This window comes from Eucalyptus grandis, chromosome 6, assembly GCF_016545825.1.
Source record: "Eucalyptus grandis isolate ANBG69807.140 chromosome 6, ASM1654582v1, whole genome shotgun sequence".
In the NCBI taxonomy this organism is placed as follows: domain Eukaryota; kingdom Viridiplantae; phylum Streptophyta; class Magnoliopsida; order Myrtales; family Myrtaceae; genus Eucalyptus; species Eucalyptus grandis.
In genome coordinates this window covers 47,207,117-47,222,972 of record NC_052617.1, presented here as the reverse complement: position 1 = coordinate 47,222,972, position 15,856 = coordinate 47,207,117, and the positions used below count along the sequence as shown (strand labels likewise).

General features: G+C 39.9%; 1 protein-coding gene and 1 long non-coding RNA gene across 2 annotated transcripts; both read right to left on the bottom strand.

The window, feature by feature from the left end:
* Positions 1-3,135: 3,135 nt before the first annotated feature.
* LOC108960919 (LEAF RUST 10 DISEASE-RESISTANCE LOCUS RECEPTOR-LIKE PROTEIN KINASE-like 1.1) lies at positions 3,136-6,807 on the bottom strand. Its single transcript, XM_039314627.1, has 4 exons — positions 6,246-6,807; positions 4,969-5,061; positions 4,480-4,734; positions 3,136-4,372 (listed from the first exon to the last, which is right to left on the bottom strand). Exons 1-4 carry the CDS (start codon positions 6,805-6,807, stop codon positions 3,402-3,404), a joined length of 1,881 nt encoding a protein of 626 aa, XP_039170561.1. The 3' UTR covers positions 3,136-3,401.
* Positions 6,808-14,559: 7,752 nt separating this feature from the next.
* On the bottom strand, positions 14,560-15,658 carry LOC104453758. The gene is made up of 2 exons (XR_005551869.1): positions 15,452-15,658; positions 14,560-15,146 (listed from the first exon to the last, which is right to left on the bottom strand). It is a non-coding gene; the product is annotated as an uncharacterized LOC104453758 (long non-coding RNA).
* Positions 15,659-15,856: the final 198 nt, after the last annotated feature.

Here is a 15,856-nt window from a genome sequence, read left to right as displayed (position 1 = left end):
TGTCGTCGTCACGATCTTGACGAGCTCCCCCTGGCTGATAACCCTTCTTTTCGGGTTGCCTCCACCAATCTCCATGATCTTTCCATGGTTTGCCATCTCTTGCACCTGCTCTATTTCTATTCTGGCCCTTGAACTCTCTTTTTATAATCGAAGAGGGCACTTTCATCCTCCTTAATTGAGACCTTAGGGATTTGTTTATCTAAGGCCTCTTGATTGGCCAATATATTTTCCAACTCAGTTAGAGTTGGCTCATTTGCCCATCCACGAGTGGCTGTAACGATACCATTATACTCCGGCCTTAACCCATGAATTATTATTCTTCTCATTCTTGTCTCAGAGATGGCATTTTGAGGATCTAATTTTGAAATTTCTTCGCAAATAGATTTAACTTTAGAAAAGTATTGACTTACCGTCATACTTTGTTGCGAGATTGAGAGGAGCTCGTTCTCCAGGCATTGTAACTTGGCATCGTTTCTCCTCGCAAACAGCGTCGCCAAGTTATCCCAGGCCTCCTTCGGGGTCTTCGCACTCTTTATGTGTTGCAATAATTCATCATCAGTCACGGCAAGAACGTAAAGAGCCTTACCGACTTGACGTTCCATTTTCTTAAATCACTATCATTTGTGGGTGGTGTGGTGTTGTTGCCGCCAACAATATCCCATAAATCTTGTCCAAGCAAATAGTACCGCATGCAGGTACTCCAATTATTATAATTAAAGTCATTGAGCTTCTCCATCCCGTTCACCGGACTCGAGAAATCCACCATGGTGACTTGAGTATAATGCCTCACACTATACCAAGTAAGCCTGGTCCCGGACCAACCGACTTCACAATCCCAAATTGTGCACTGGTAGAACTCCGATGTCCTTCGCTTCTTCGCTCCTTTGCTCGACGATCTCTGACCGCCTTGCTCACTTACAATGGTCCCCGACCACTGTCTTCGCACGGCCTCCAACGACCTGCTCTGATACCACTTGTTGAGTAATCAAATGGATGTGCAAGTAAAATAATCACTTTATTTTATATAAGCAATATTGCAAACTCTTTACACACACCACTCTCATACACCTCTCACACCTCACACAAACACAATTCTTGCACACACCCACTCACTCTTTCTCACTCTACACTTCACGCCACCTACTCCCACCCACTCACACACTCACGTACACACCCCACACTTTACGTACACACTCCTCACATTTCTTCACGCACACTCAAGGGGCAAGAGCCCCTATTTATAGGAGCCAAAGTCGGTGGAGTCCACGGACAAAATGGCCGAGAAAAATCTGGAGAGAGAGGGAGAGAAAAGTCTAGAGCAATAGAGAGAGAGAGAGTAATCTGGAAAAATCCAGAGAGAGAGAGAGGCGGTGCCTTTTTCTTCTGACAGACCATAGTATTCAGTCCTTTTCTCTCTGGCTCTTTGGCTAGGGTTGCCTCGGACTCTTCTATAATGCGACATTGTAAGACCCTGATGGACAACAATTTTAACTGATTGACAATACGACGACAATGTAACTCATGATACCATAGTACGCAAAATTCATGGCGATTGGTTTCATTAAAATCTCATCTGCATTAACTTGAGACCGAACAGAAATATGCAATGCAAATTGCAAAGGAAAGATCGAGATGGGAGTCTAGCGAATGAGTGGGAAGAACAAGTTGATCTGCCACTCGAAACGGCAGCCCCTGTCACGATTCACAGCAAAATTTTCGATCCACATGTGCATATCACTCGGGTATTGTCTCGAGCGTGGGACGCCAAGCCTTCTGAGCATCAGCGACCTGAACCGCAACCCCATGAAGACCGGCCTCAGCGAACTCGGCCCAGCAATCAAGCCGCCTAGACTGCCCGCATGGAAAGGAAACAGCTCCTCTCCACCACGTCCATTTCCTCTGGCGCCTCCACTTCCATCGTCATCTCTTTCCGGGCTTGGCAGGGGCGACACGAACAGGTCCTTCAGAGTGCGTCCGCTCACGCTCTTCTTCTTCTTCTCGCGCCCAATTCGGGCCTCCCCGGCTCGATCGCATCAACCCCCCATGCCCCAATGCCTCCGCCACGAGTGAAGAGCATCTGCAGGGTGGTTATCTGCTGGCTCTGGCGGCAGAGCTGGACGACGGGGCTTGCTCCCGGGCTACACGTGGGGCTCAGGGCGACGCCCAACTGGGCGGCGAAGAGCTTGAACTTCTGCAGAGTCGCCATATTTTCCGTGCTCTGTTTTTCTTCCTGAGGATGCTCTGTTTTTCGGGGAACTCCTTATATATGCCTCGCTGTGGATACTTGGGTTTCAGTGCTTTTGAAATTTGAATGAAATATTACTACAGTGTCCTGGAGGATGATTTTGATTGCTTGAGAGCATGATAAAGGGATCGTCATGCGCTGGAGAACCCGCGCGACTTTGCAATCTATTTCTTCGTGTTCTTGGTGGATGATCTCCCTTTTTCTTTTCAGAAAACGTCTTTCACAATTCTCAAAGAAAGAATGGCTTTTAAACGCAAAAGAAACGCACTGCGAGAGAGAGAGAGAGAGAGAGAGAGAGAGAGAGTATTGAGTGAGAATGCAGTCTTTAAGTTTTACGATTCTCGCGATGAAACTGATGAGCTGATGGTGGAAAAAGCTTCTGGTCCTCCCGACTTTTTGACCGCAGAATGCTGAGGCTCGTGCTTTTGGGACGTAGGGGAGAAAACAGTGAAAAGGGTGAGAAAAGTCGGGCCTCCGCAGAAAAATCTCTCATACTTTACTTGTGCAGATTAGCCCGAGTGAGGATAAGCCTTCCTTGTGACATGTCCAATACGATCGATGATGGTTTGGATTTCCATTTCCATATATGATGTCTGTGAAACCACCTCAATACATAGAATATGATAAGTTCCTTCCCCGATGCATCTATTGCCGTGCGAAACTCTCGCTTTGCAAGTTCGAAGGTGAAGGAACTTAATCACTAGACTCCCACAAAGATCGAGTTATCATGTATTATCCAAGACCTGTTTCTAGGATGAGACTTGACATGACTTCCGGCGCCTTTTAAGGAGCAAATCTGATAATGCTGTGAGAAAATCATCCCAAGTCTCAATGTTTCAACCCTGATCTGGGAAAACTCTTCATGCGCCCAAAATGTCGTGACAAAGAGGGACACTGGCAAGTATGTGTACAATCCTTTATGTATGCTCTAGGAAAGTGCTCTTTACTACGTAGTATTGACATCGAATCCTCCGCCAGCCTCAACAGAAGTGCTGACATGTTGAGGCAGAAAAATGAAGACCAAAATGGAAAACTTTGATCGACTGCTATATATCATCTACATTGTATGTAATATTAGCTAGAAACCTTTACCCACATACAAGCAAACCAAGATGGACAAGGGAAATTTGCAGGAGAGAACAGATAAGACTACATACTAAACACTACGTACAGAAGAACTACCACTGCTTCCCCATTTTTGAGTCGTGGAAACAGGTGAAGTCAGCGACTTCACATTCTTCAACAGCTCCACATCGTCACATTCCGGCGAAGGAGGCGGGTTCTCGCTTTGACCGGTGCTGTTATCATAGCTCACATCCTTCGACTTGCCAGGTTCATGTGTCCCGCTCGAAATTGCCTTCAACTCCTCCAGGACAGTCTCCATGGAGGGCCTTACGTCCTTGTCCTGTTGCAAGCACTTGAAAGCCAGCTCGGCCACAGCCCTGATCATCCTATTGATTTCGGGATCTGACTCAAACCCCAAATTTGGATCGATCAATTTGCGGAACCCGTGGTTCCGTATCTTGCTAGTTGCTAAGTTGGCCAAATTAATCTCATGCCTGTCTCGGCTTATATCGACCGCTGGCATGGACGATATGAGTTCCACTAACACAACCCCAAAACTGTAGACATCACTCTTCTGCGTGAGCTGGTAACATTGATGGTACTCGGGGTCCAAATAACCTGGCGTCCCCTGAGGAGTGGTTGACACGTGGCTCACATCATTGGGGAACAGCCGAGAAAGGCCAAAATCTGCTACTTTGACGCTGAAGTTATTGTCAAGGAGGATGTTATTAGTCTTCACGTCACGGTGGATGGTGTCAGATGCATGAAGGTAAGCCAATGCGGTGGCTGTTTCTATGGCGATGCTAATACGAGTAGGCCACAGGAGAGAGACCTGCTTCGCTCGCTCCCCATGCAGATGATCAGCTACTGTGCCGTTTGGGATGTACTCATAGACCAGTAGGAGTTCACGGCTGTGCCGCGAAGTGCAACCATATAAAGAGACGAGGTTTTTGTGGCGCAAGCGACTTAGGATTTCGACTTCAGTCACGAACTGCTTCACCTGCCGATAGTTGTGCTTGTATAGACGCTTAACAGCTACTTCCCGGCCATCTCGAAGTTTGCCTGTTCAAGAAAATAGAGAATGACCCTCTTAGATTCCTGGTTGTTTCTAGAATTTCTCGCCATTTATATGCAGGCTGCCTAATTAGCCTGTTTCGTTAAGGTCTTACCATAGTACACAATTCCAAAACCTCCATCTCCGAGCTCCCGGGCAGAATCGAAACGGTTAGTAGCTTCTTCAAGCTCGGCTTCAGTAAAAATGGAGACCCCGAAGTATACATTGCCCACTTCAACATCTGCTTTCAAGGAAGATTCGGAAGAAGCGTGTCTTGAGCGGAATATTGAGAAGCAATGCTCTTCTTTATGCCGGATCTTGTAGATGCATGAACAGAGAAAAATACTGGCCAAGGCACCAAATCCACAACCTGAAGAACAAAATGTTCCATTAGAATTGCATAAGAGGCAGGTAGAGGAAATGGAAAGTTTCAGGTACTGTGAGGCGTTCCCAAATGTACGAAGCGTGTCATTGTGCTCTTGTATCGTAATTGTAATCAAATTATGTGTTGACCACATTTTTTTGCAATCACAAGACAAGCTTAATGCACCGACATATACTCAAAGGATTGTATAATGTCCCCCATGATAAAGTTTGGACTGACCTAATCCAATGCTCAAAGGTGCGTCGTTTCCTGCAGCAAAGATGTGCCAAAAGATGGCATTTGCGTCAGATATGAATTCCACAAAAGCAGATCCTATCCACATCATGAAAATTATAGAACAGGAATACAGACCAGCTTCCTTGATCTAACATAAACTCCTATCGATCAATTGAATATCACCTGACATAATACAGCTTCCTTGATCTAACATAAACTCATGTTACATATCACAAGGAAATTGCAGAACTAAGCTTAATGGAGCATTGTTGGCAACAATGTTAATTGAAACTTTAAGCTGATGTGAAACAAGCATAAGCAAACACACGCACGGAAAACTTTCCCCTTCACGTTTTTCCTTTCCGTGCATGTGTCTTCTCTTATCGAATCATACCCCGGCCTCTGCCTTATAAATTCAGTAATCATCTATAATCCTCGACACATATTTGCACTCACATTGGAACTGGCTAACGCAAACAGTGACACTCTCAATAATTTCACTAGTTACTGAGCTGCATATGATTAATGCAGGGTTGAGATCCACAGAAGCCGAATGCAGCAAGACTATGTATCTGTGATCTGCAGATGCTGTACCACAGTTCTTCAGCTTTGATGCAAGGAAGAACATGACATTGCTATGAATTCGTCCAACTACTGAAGGTCTATATGTTTGAGTGAAAGAATTCTCCACAAATTAGTTTTTTGAACTTTAATGCGTCTGGTCTGCTGAAAATGATTAGTCAAACCATTTACGGTTGAAGAAAATATGCATGAAAAAATTAGGAAAATGAATTCTCTAATCTGAAAAAAGTAAAATACAATGTTCTGAAAAATACTTTCCATGGAATTTATTTTCCTTCATAGTAAAAAATTTTCCAAAACAAACACACACTAGATCTACAAAAGATTGTCCGGAAGAAATATAAATAAAAAAGTAAAGGCTTGGTGACTGAAACCGAGGTGGGGAAAAAGGAAATGAGAATAGAAAACCAAGAAAGCCAAAATTTCCTCCTTTTCCTTTGAAGTCCTTATCAAGTTGGAGAGCACGGCCCGGAAATACACCGAAGAGCGCATGCGAGAATTTAAACTGTTGCTCTTACAGAGAATCAATCGAAAAGTATGACCTTTTTTGCAAGTGTGCGCATGTTCTTTTCCATCAGAACAGAAACATCGAAAACGTCCATCACATCCTCCGCATTTGCCGCCACTTGTTTTGCATTTAACACAACTCTCCCAGGAGGTTAAATTCCATTTGAGTCGAAACCCGCGCTTCCACTTACGCTCGGGGTCATCATTTTCTTTTTCCTCGCCATCGTTTCTGGCTCTTTTAACATGTACAATAACATGACTCTCGCACGCTGACAGAGTAAGACATGGGTCTTCTGGTCTATCCATAAGAGTGACATAAGAGCGGTTGGTGCCAGGAGAGGGGCAAGTTGAGTGAGGATATGGAAATGTTACATTTGGGATGCTGCTGCAATCACGGAGAAATGCTAGGTATGAATGCTCATCAGGATCAGATGCACTGGGGAATCTAGGAAAATGTTTACGTGGAGTAAGACAAGCATCGCCCGTTTTCTCGGACTCTGAGATCAACGAATGAGATTGATGATCATAATCGCCAGGGTCCTCCCAGAAAGGTTCTAGTAACAGCGGCTCATCAGGACAACATGGTTTAATGTCGTTCTGGAAGGGAAAATCTTTCAGGGGACCGCACTTTGCAGGCTCGCAGTCATGTTTCAAGCTCACTGATGCAAGCCAGTCTTCCAAACAAATAATCGTCAAAATGCTAATGACGAGGCGAAGCAAAAATTTGGAACTTATGGAGCTCTCCACACCCATTTCAGGAATTTTAGAGTGGAACAATAAGCACAAGAACAGTTAGAAAGAGGAAAGCTTTTGGGGGCGGATAGCAGAGACAGAAGGGGCTCGAGTGAGATACGGTTGCTCGAACTGAAGACCGCATTATATGAATGTCGAGTTGACTCCTTATTCACGTAAACGCGCCAATTGACTGGGTCAACTGAGCGTAGAGGACCCGAAAGAGCAAACGTAGTGAACCACATATTTGCTCAGTGAGAGGAATAGTCGATTGCGTTTGTTGATGCTTCGACTAAAAAAAGGTCCATTTTCAGGACTCACGATCGATTTCACTCCATCGGCCGCGGGCCCATGGCCACCTTTGTTTCCGTGGCCACCTTTATTTCCTTCCAAAGCTTCCAACTTTGTTTGACGGGGTTTCGAAGATTTCCCACAGGCTTTCCCGGGTCGATTTCAAACCCCCGGAACCGTGACGATTTTTACTGAGACTCGTCCTCCACCCTTGATCTCTTTGAAGGTCGAGTACTATGACAACTTGAGTTCGTGACAGTCGAAGGCGGAGAGACACGAAAGGTGACAACTTGAGGTGAGGGAAGAAACTGGTGAAGCGATCATCTGATCCGCCCATTGGGTTTTATGTCAAGATAAAGACTCGTCGATGTTAAGGAGGTCGAAACAGAAAAGTCCCATAAACACTAATTCCTGACTGATTTTATGATGATGGATCTTGATCGTTTACAGGTTGCACTACCCATTTTGGCCTCAGTAAGGGATCAGGACCTGTGTTTTCTTCTCTAGTTCTTTCACGGGAAGATAAGCGTGACAGAATGGTAGCAAAATGAGGAGGAAGAAGAGAAAAGGGATGGACTTCCAGTGAAGTATGCATCCATTTGAAAAATAGACATAATAATTGAGGGAATCATTTTTCTGACAATTTCTCCTATTGGCTTCTGGCATAATTCTCTTCTACACGTTCAAATTTGCATATCTTGAAACCATCATATCTGACAAACCAATGTCGAGACAGAGATGGTGGAAAAAGAATAAAGCCTTTAAACAATTTCTCCGAGATGATTATAAATAATTGAGAAGGTATCTGTTCCTCCTTGAGTAATTTTGAACGACCTATAAATATTTCCCAAATAATTCAGAATTTAACTCAATTTGAGACATTCAAGCTAATACGTGATCAGCAACTTCAGCTGGATTGCGCTCTTATGTTCTCTCTGTAGCTTATTTTTCCATGCGATGTATTAAACTTTTACTAGAAATGAGGAGTGAAAGTAAGCAGATGGAGTTAATCAAGCGGTAGAAAGGAACACCTAAGAAAGCCAACAAAATCAAGCTGAAGTTTTTGGGCTAAGGGATCAGAAGAACCAATTCTACAAAGATAAAGTAGACAGAGAGATCATTTGAAATTTTATACATCTGAAACGCAAGCGAATTGATATAAAACCCTCAGTAATATGATTTTCTCACAGATTGGTCATGTTTGTTCTAGACTATCTAAATCAAATGGGGAAAAAAACTTTCTAGAAGAGCAGAATGTGAAAGCCTAAGAATAGTTTGCAACGCCTTAATGTCGTCACAGGGTTTGAGATGTGTTCAATCAGGGCAATAGCACACACTCTTGCTATTTTCACAACCGCAATGTCCCCATTGCTTCGGCACCTCATGCCGTCGTACCCTGTCCAATTCAGTACGAAACTGTCCTCTAATGACTTCATGTACTCGACACTTTGATTCACCTTCCAGTTTCGTATCTGAACAGGGCGGCCACCAAGTACTGGCACGATGCTCTATTCAAGTTCAAGTAATCGCACTTACTAGCTATCGCGGCAAAAGAATTTCCCTTTACCAGGACCACACTTAGCCCCAGATATTGTAGAATTGACAGAAAATGACTCATTGCGGTTGCGGAAGATGCAAAGATCAAGCTGGCCCGAACCAAAAGTAACAGGTAGGCAGTCAAAAGAGTAATTGAGATTGGGCGGGGGCATCAAGCATCAAGTAAGGCTTTATCCACCACTTTGTTCTTACCATACGAAATATTTTTAATGACATAACTAGATTGAGATATCTAACAAATTGGCCTACGATTGTAGCACTTTATCTCAAAGCTAGGAAAGCCACAATAAGGTTGTTGAAAGCTTGAAATCCAAAAAGGATAGCTTATATTTGGACCATTACTGCAGTTCTTTGGCCGACAATCATCAAATTTTGGGTTTACCTCTAGAGACAATACAAAGTCGAATAAGAACATACTGAGACTGATGATAATTTTGATATGCCTAAACAAGGAGGCTCTAAAGCTCAGCCCATTTTGTGGATTAATTCTAGGAGACAATGCTGAAGAATGTGAAGGCAGTAGAGAAAGACGAATTGCACCCAGAGGATGTAACTATATATAACCTTGAAATGGTGAAGTCATTACTATTTAGTACTTGTAAATGCCCGCTTGGATATTAAAATATGGCATTGCCATATACTGGCTCTTGTATAGTTAAATGAAAACATAAGGTTCAAACAATGCACGAATCCAACCTATCAGCAACGTTTTCATAAAATTCAGCATCGAACGCAAAGCAGTCCAAATGCAAACAAGCAAACGATACAGGGACACAACGCCCTGGACAAGGAAAAAAGGACATAAAACATCATCATCCATAGCACATCGGTGCAGTTCAGGAACTGCTTTTGGTTGGAATTTCAGAAGCGAAGAAAGAAGGGAAAGAAAGGTCAGGGACAGGTCAGGGAACCAGCTTTGATTTTGATTTTTCCTTGTTTTCCTCCGTAGCTTGGGTTTTTGGGTCAAAGTCTTCCCTCCTAAAGTCTAAGGAAGACTGGCTTACTCGGAGTCATCATGACATTAAGATATTCATGTCCACGTCAAATCTATTCATTTTTTCCGGCATTCAAACGTCAGCAATCGGTCACAGCTTAGAAAAATAGCAACCCTTCCCCATCTCCGTTTTGAAAATGTCAAACTTCAGCACTTTCGTTGATTCTTAATTTATCAACCATCGACTTTACTTTACCAAAAAAAAAAAAAACCATGACATCGACCTTTTTACATACTGTCCGAATTCATTTATTTTATAAAAAATAAATAATTTAAAAATTAATTTTCTCAAAATAATCACTTATATCGCTTAATAAAATAAATAAATAAATATTAATTTCATCATTAATAAAAATGTTAGACATAAATTGTTATGATAATGAAAATATTTTTTATTAATTAATTATTTCAAATTATATAAGTGATTATTTTTAGAAAAATTCAAATCATTTATTTTTTGCAAAAAAATGGAGTCTAATATTAAGTTCTAGCTGTAAATCTGAAGTGTAGACACTGAAATTTCTTAAAGCAAAGTTGCCAAAATACGAAAGTAATAATACTAATGAAAAACACAAATATTAAGAAATGATGGTATAGTTGACATTAGAAAACTAAAGTACAATTTAGCAATTGACCAATTAAGATCAAAAGTAGAAAACATCATCTTCTAACAAGAAGTACAATAAATATAAAGAATTACTTAGACTTATTGATAATGTAATTAGCTGGTTAATAATTAGCACCTAAGTTAGAAATCGCAATTCAAAACATATCCACAAAAATTTTTATACTTGAAATACAAAAATTAATTAAAAAAAGAACTTGAAATTAACTATCTATTTTTATATGCATAATAAATTATCATTTTTATGATTATTTCAATCAAATTAATTTGATTCAAGTTCACAAATAAATAAATAAAGCCTAGAATGGATTTACAATAAAAACATTAATCTACTATTTATTAAAATTATTCATTGTTTCAATTTGACAAATTCAATTTCATTCCAATAATCTATAAACTTGGAGAAAAAACAAGTAATTCACATTCACAAAATCGCATGTCAAATGTGTCAAAGAGAGAGAAAAAAAACTTAAAAATAAATGTATATCATAGGAAATAAGAGACAAAAAATAAAAGAAGACTTGGTTTTTCTTCTTTCTCCATTTATTATTTTTACTAATTTTTTATTTATTTTTTCACATATATACATTTTGATCCATCATTTATTAAAAAACTTAAACTTGACCTCACACGTTGGAATCGCATAACGGAAACTCACATGTTGAAATTTGACTCGAATGTTGGGAAGTGTCGAGAAAATTGATAAGATGTCGGATTTTCAAACATGTTAACCAAGTGTCCGAAAGTGTTCGAAAGTGTCCAAGAGTATCTAACATGTGCCAAAGTGTCCAACACAACACGAAATCTCTCGAAGAGCGTCGGTACCTCCTAACTCGCCATCGTATGTCATAAGTGAGGTCCCCCTCCTATGGTGATGGTAAGCCTTGCCATTTTTGGCCTTGGCAAGGCCAACTCTCGTAGGGCATCACTCGGGTGAAGGTGACACTCAACAAGTTTTCCCTAGCTTAAGCAAAGATCGCCCTCGCCAAATTCGGCCTAGACATGTTGAGCCTCACCAAGGTAAGATGAAGCCCCGACAAGGTCACCCTGGCCTAGGCTAGGGTTGGCCTCACCTCACCAAGCCAAGGTGACTTCACTAAATCTATCCTAGGTGAGGCCAACACGGCTATCGCTTATGGCCGGTGGCCAATAAAAGAAAGAAGAAGGGAAAAGAAGAAAAAAATCAAAAAAATTATTAAAATACTATTAAAAATTATTCATGCCAGAGTCGGTGATGTCACGTAAGCTAGCTGGTATCTACGTTAGCAATATTGGGCTAAAATTAGGCGAAAGGATTGAATAGGCATTAGGTTAAAATATTTAGAACTAAATTGATACCAATATAATAAGTTTATGACTCTTCACATATTTCTCGTCATTATGACGTCCTAGCTTAACTCATTTAGGTTTCATCCATCTAATACTAAATCTTGTGATTTTATCGTGCAATGAAGCATTTTTTTAAAAGTTCATTTATCACAATAGCCTTATCACCTAAGTACGCTTAGCATGGAGTTTCCATGCTAAGCAATACTATTAGACTAAAAGAGGCCTCTAATGAGTTAAGCACCTATGGAAATCATATTGCATATGAACATACCCCATACAAATAATTGTTTGTGCACATGAATAGAATCTTATTAAGATAAAAAAAAAAAAAATCAACTAAAATTTGGATTTAAAAGTGGAAAAACTAAACTGAAAGAATGCCCTACTTGCACAAGCACCAACCCACCATGGCAACCACTACAATGATTCGATATCATCAAGTCCACCCTAAAAAGCACCGACATTCTTCGGGAGTTTTCGTGCCATGTCCGACACTCCGACACAAGTCTAACGTGTGGTAAACATGTGTCAGATTTTTTCTAATATATGATCAACTCCCCCAACATGCCTTGACACATGAGTCTGGAATTCCAACACATACACGGTCAATTTTAAAATTTTCCAATAAATGAGTGGTCAAAATGTAAATATAGAAAAAAAAATAATTGGGGAAAGACTTCTTAGTATATTTGATGGTGAAATATGGATCTTTTTTCGACTTATCGTTAAATGTTAAATTTAATAGTGGAATGTGGATTGTATTTTTTTTTCCTTTACCAAGTTTCATAGATTATTTGAATGGAATATAGTTGAATTTGTCAAATTGAAACAATAAATGATATTAACAAATGTAGATTAATGTTTTTAGTGCAAATTCATTCTAAGTTCTTTTCTATTAGTTATTTATTTGTGATTTTAAATCAAATTAATTTTTGAAATTTAAAAATAATAATTTATCATGTATATATAAAAATATACATTTAATATATAATGTATTTCAATGTGTCAAAATTCTCTTTTTTAAAAAATGATATGTCAACGTATCGCATGTCCGTGTTAGTTAGAGTCCACCATCGAAAAAAATATTTATAAAATTTTAAATTTATTACACTTTTGTCAATTCACCTCTCAACATTTTAATTTATCACTTGAGTTATAAATATTTTTACATTTTATCAATTAACTCCATCTAGCTTATCTTAGCCTAAATTTGCTCACATTAATGTTGGTAGTCCCACATAGCATGATTGGGCACGGCCAACGTTGACATGAACAATGTTTAGTAATATTTTAATATTTTTTTTTTATTTTTATTTTTTTCTTCTATTTTCCTTCTTTACTTTTTTTTTTTTTTTTATCATTTTCCCTCCACCAGCCTCAAACAACGCAACCCTTCTTTCCCATTCGAAAAAAATTCTTCCTTTTGGTTTTTTGCTTGATCCAACAAGGGCAACCCTTGCTTGAGAGGCCGAAAAAAGAAAAAAAAAAAAAGGGAAAAAAAAAAAAAAGTAAAGAAAGGAAAAATAAATAATAAATTAATAAATTAATAAAAATATTATTAAAACTTATCAATGTCTAGCCATATTACATACGATAACTATTATACACGTCAGTGATTTTCGGTCAAAATTGACTAGATGGATTCAATAGATAAAACATGAAAAAGTTGAAGGCTCAATTAATATGATTAAAAAATAAAGAACCGAATTGGTAAAAGTGTAATAGATTTCAGATTTTTATTTTTTAGGTTGGTTGATGAGGGCAGCCATCGTTAGGTTGTGGTCCTTATAATATCCTAACCTCACTAATTGTATTGCCCACTTAATAAGGAGCCTCGTGATTTTTAGTTGGCATGCGAGTGCCTTTTCTTTCTCAAGACGTCACCCTTTCTAGCGACATTCTCACTAGAACACAACTAAAATTTACTTCAAAGTTTTTAAAGATGCCATTACATCAGTGGACTCTCATTGTGAATTCCAATTTTACATGCACAACTAGAGGGTAAAACTATTTATGTACGTACCCTTTTACTATCCTAAAAGTTTGTTACAACACCCTGAAAATTACTCCCTTACCTCATTAAATTGGATCATTATAAATCCACCAGCTTCTATTTGGTCATTTCTCAAAGCACACACCCACAATGTCTAAGCTTAGTTTATTTCACTAAAAATGTGACATTTCTAGAAAATCCTTTCCAAAAAGTTATTTTTTAGGAAATGATAACATTTTCCTATTAATGGCTAAAACTTGGAAATGAGCTAAAAAATATTTTTCATTGTTTAATAAAGGAAACTTGTTTTGTTTTCCTAAAAAGACATACACTATTCATGTGAGAAGGAATCCATAGATTATTTCTAAGTACTCAAGATCCTAGCTCGAGCATTGAGGACTGGTCTCAGCCTCAGGGGACATGGGCCTAGCCACTGAGATTCCCAAGCCCAAGCACTGGGGTCTTAGTAGCAAAAGCCAGGATTTCTTAGTCCCAGCCACTAGGGACCTAGGCCAGCCTCGATGAACCAGAACTCTGGTGCTAATAGCTAATGCACATGAACTGAGTACTTGATAAATTATCTACCCTCAATAGAAAACTTGTTGGGATATCTGGTGTTGTTATTTGATAAATTTGATAGACTGAAGTAGAAGGAAACCTGCACCTCGTGCTGAGCTCAAAAGGAGAAATATGGTTTCAAGCCTGGTTTCATCTCGAAAGTTACTAGCCCATCCCAATGCATGTTACAGGCACCCCCAAACCCAGTTGGAAAAATGATCACAATGTGCACAGTACGGTACTTACATTTTTTGAGGGATCCTTCCATGGAACATCACGAAAAGAATGAACTAATTGAACTCCTGTTTGGAAAAGCGGCATGCAAAGGCGGTGCATCATCATCATAGCAATTCTAATCACATCAAAATAAGCAACATCTCAAGAACAAACTATCAATCGATAACAGAAAAAGGGAGGAAACAATACTTTGAGGAACCAATATCACATTTAACAGATCTTAGGAAATCATAACGTCAAATCCCATGACCAGTAGAAAGTCATGACAGTTATAATATGGCCATATCAGACGCAAGAGGACTGAAGACTCCCAACTCAGACACACAAACCCCTACAGAACACAGCATATACATACACTCTATATATAGACACAAGTTGCAACGAGGTCAATAAATTCACCAACTCTCAACCGGAGATTGCGATGGCCTTGACCCCAGGCTTCTTCTCCTCCACCTTTGGAACAATGACAGGGAGCACTAATTCAATCCATCTTCGCATGCTAGGGCAACCTGAAATTCCCCGCGAACTTCTCGCTACTTTTTTATTTATATCAACAAATATCAGCTCCCCATGTCTGTCTCAGCCACTTCAAAGCAATTCCCACCAACGCCTTGCAATTCCCTCATGTAGTCCTTGCCCTCTCCATGGAGTAGAAAGTAACATCGCAATCACAACAAATATAAAGCCCAAAGACTTCAGCCTTCAAACCCTCTTCACCTCTCACTCAACTCAAACACAACCTCCAAACGTATTTCGACCTTTAATTATATGAACGCCTATAAGTACGATGAACAAACGCTCTCAGTAGCTTCCCCGGATAAAAAGTTTCACTATTACCAGAAACCACCCCAGACCGTAAATCAATGAGCAAACGAAGTGGACATGAACCCAACCCACCAAAACGATACCTGACTGTCCTTAAAAGCAACAGAAACTAAATCATCAATCCACTGAACTTGACCCCCGCCAAAGCAAGTGAAGTACGACAATAATCAACAAGCACATTTGATTTGACGTGAATGAAGACACAGTTGCACTAGAAATAAGAAAATTACTCAGAGATGAGGGAGTGGAGATCGACCTGGATCTGGAAGTCAGACTTCAGAGAACCGATGGACGTGAAACTTCAGCAAGTCAAGCGACGATCGTATTGGGACTGTGAAGGATGACTCAAAGCCAGAGTGATGATGGGGCATCCTCTTTGCTTTGCTATCTAGAAGAGAAGCGCGAGGCGGCAAAGGAGGAGGAGCTCCTGAGACGAGGAACGAAACCCTAGGTTGCGCGAGAAAGATGAAGAAAATAATTTCCTTTTCTCAAAAAGGGGAAGTCATTCTCCCCAGTTTTAGAAGAGTAATTTCTGTTGCCCAAAAATGTTTTTCCTGGCCACTTGATTTTTCACGCCCCAAACACCAGAAATTTAGGAAAACAACTTTTCGGAAAACATTTTAAACAAAACAAACAGAGCCGCAATGATAATGATATTAGA

Coding starts and splice junctions, on each gene's coding strand:
- LOC108960919 (XM_039314627.1), bottom strand. CDS start 6,807: ATGGGTGTGGAGAGCTCCATAAGTTCCAAATTTTTGCTTCGCCTCGTC. Junction 5,062..6,245: donor AGAAAATGATGACCCCGAGC/GTAAGTGGAAGC, acceptor TGATGTGGATAG/GATCTGCTTTTGTGGAATTC. Junction 4,373..4,479: donor TTTTGGAATTGTGTACTATG/GTAAGACCTTAA, acceptor TTTCTTGAACAG/GCAAACTTCGAGATGGCCGG.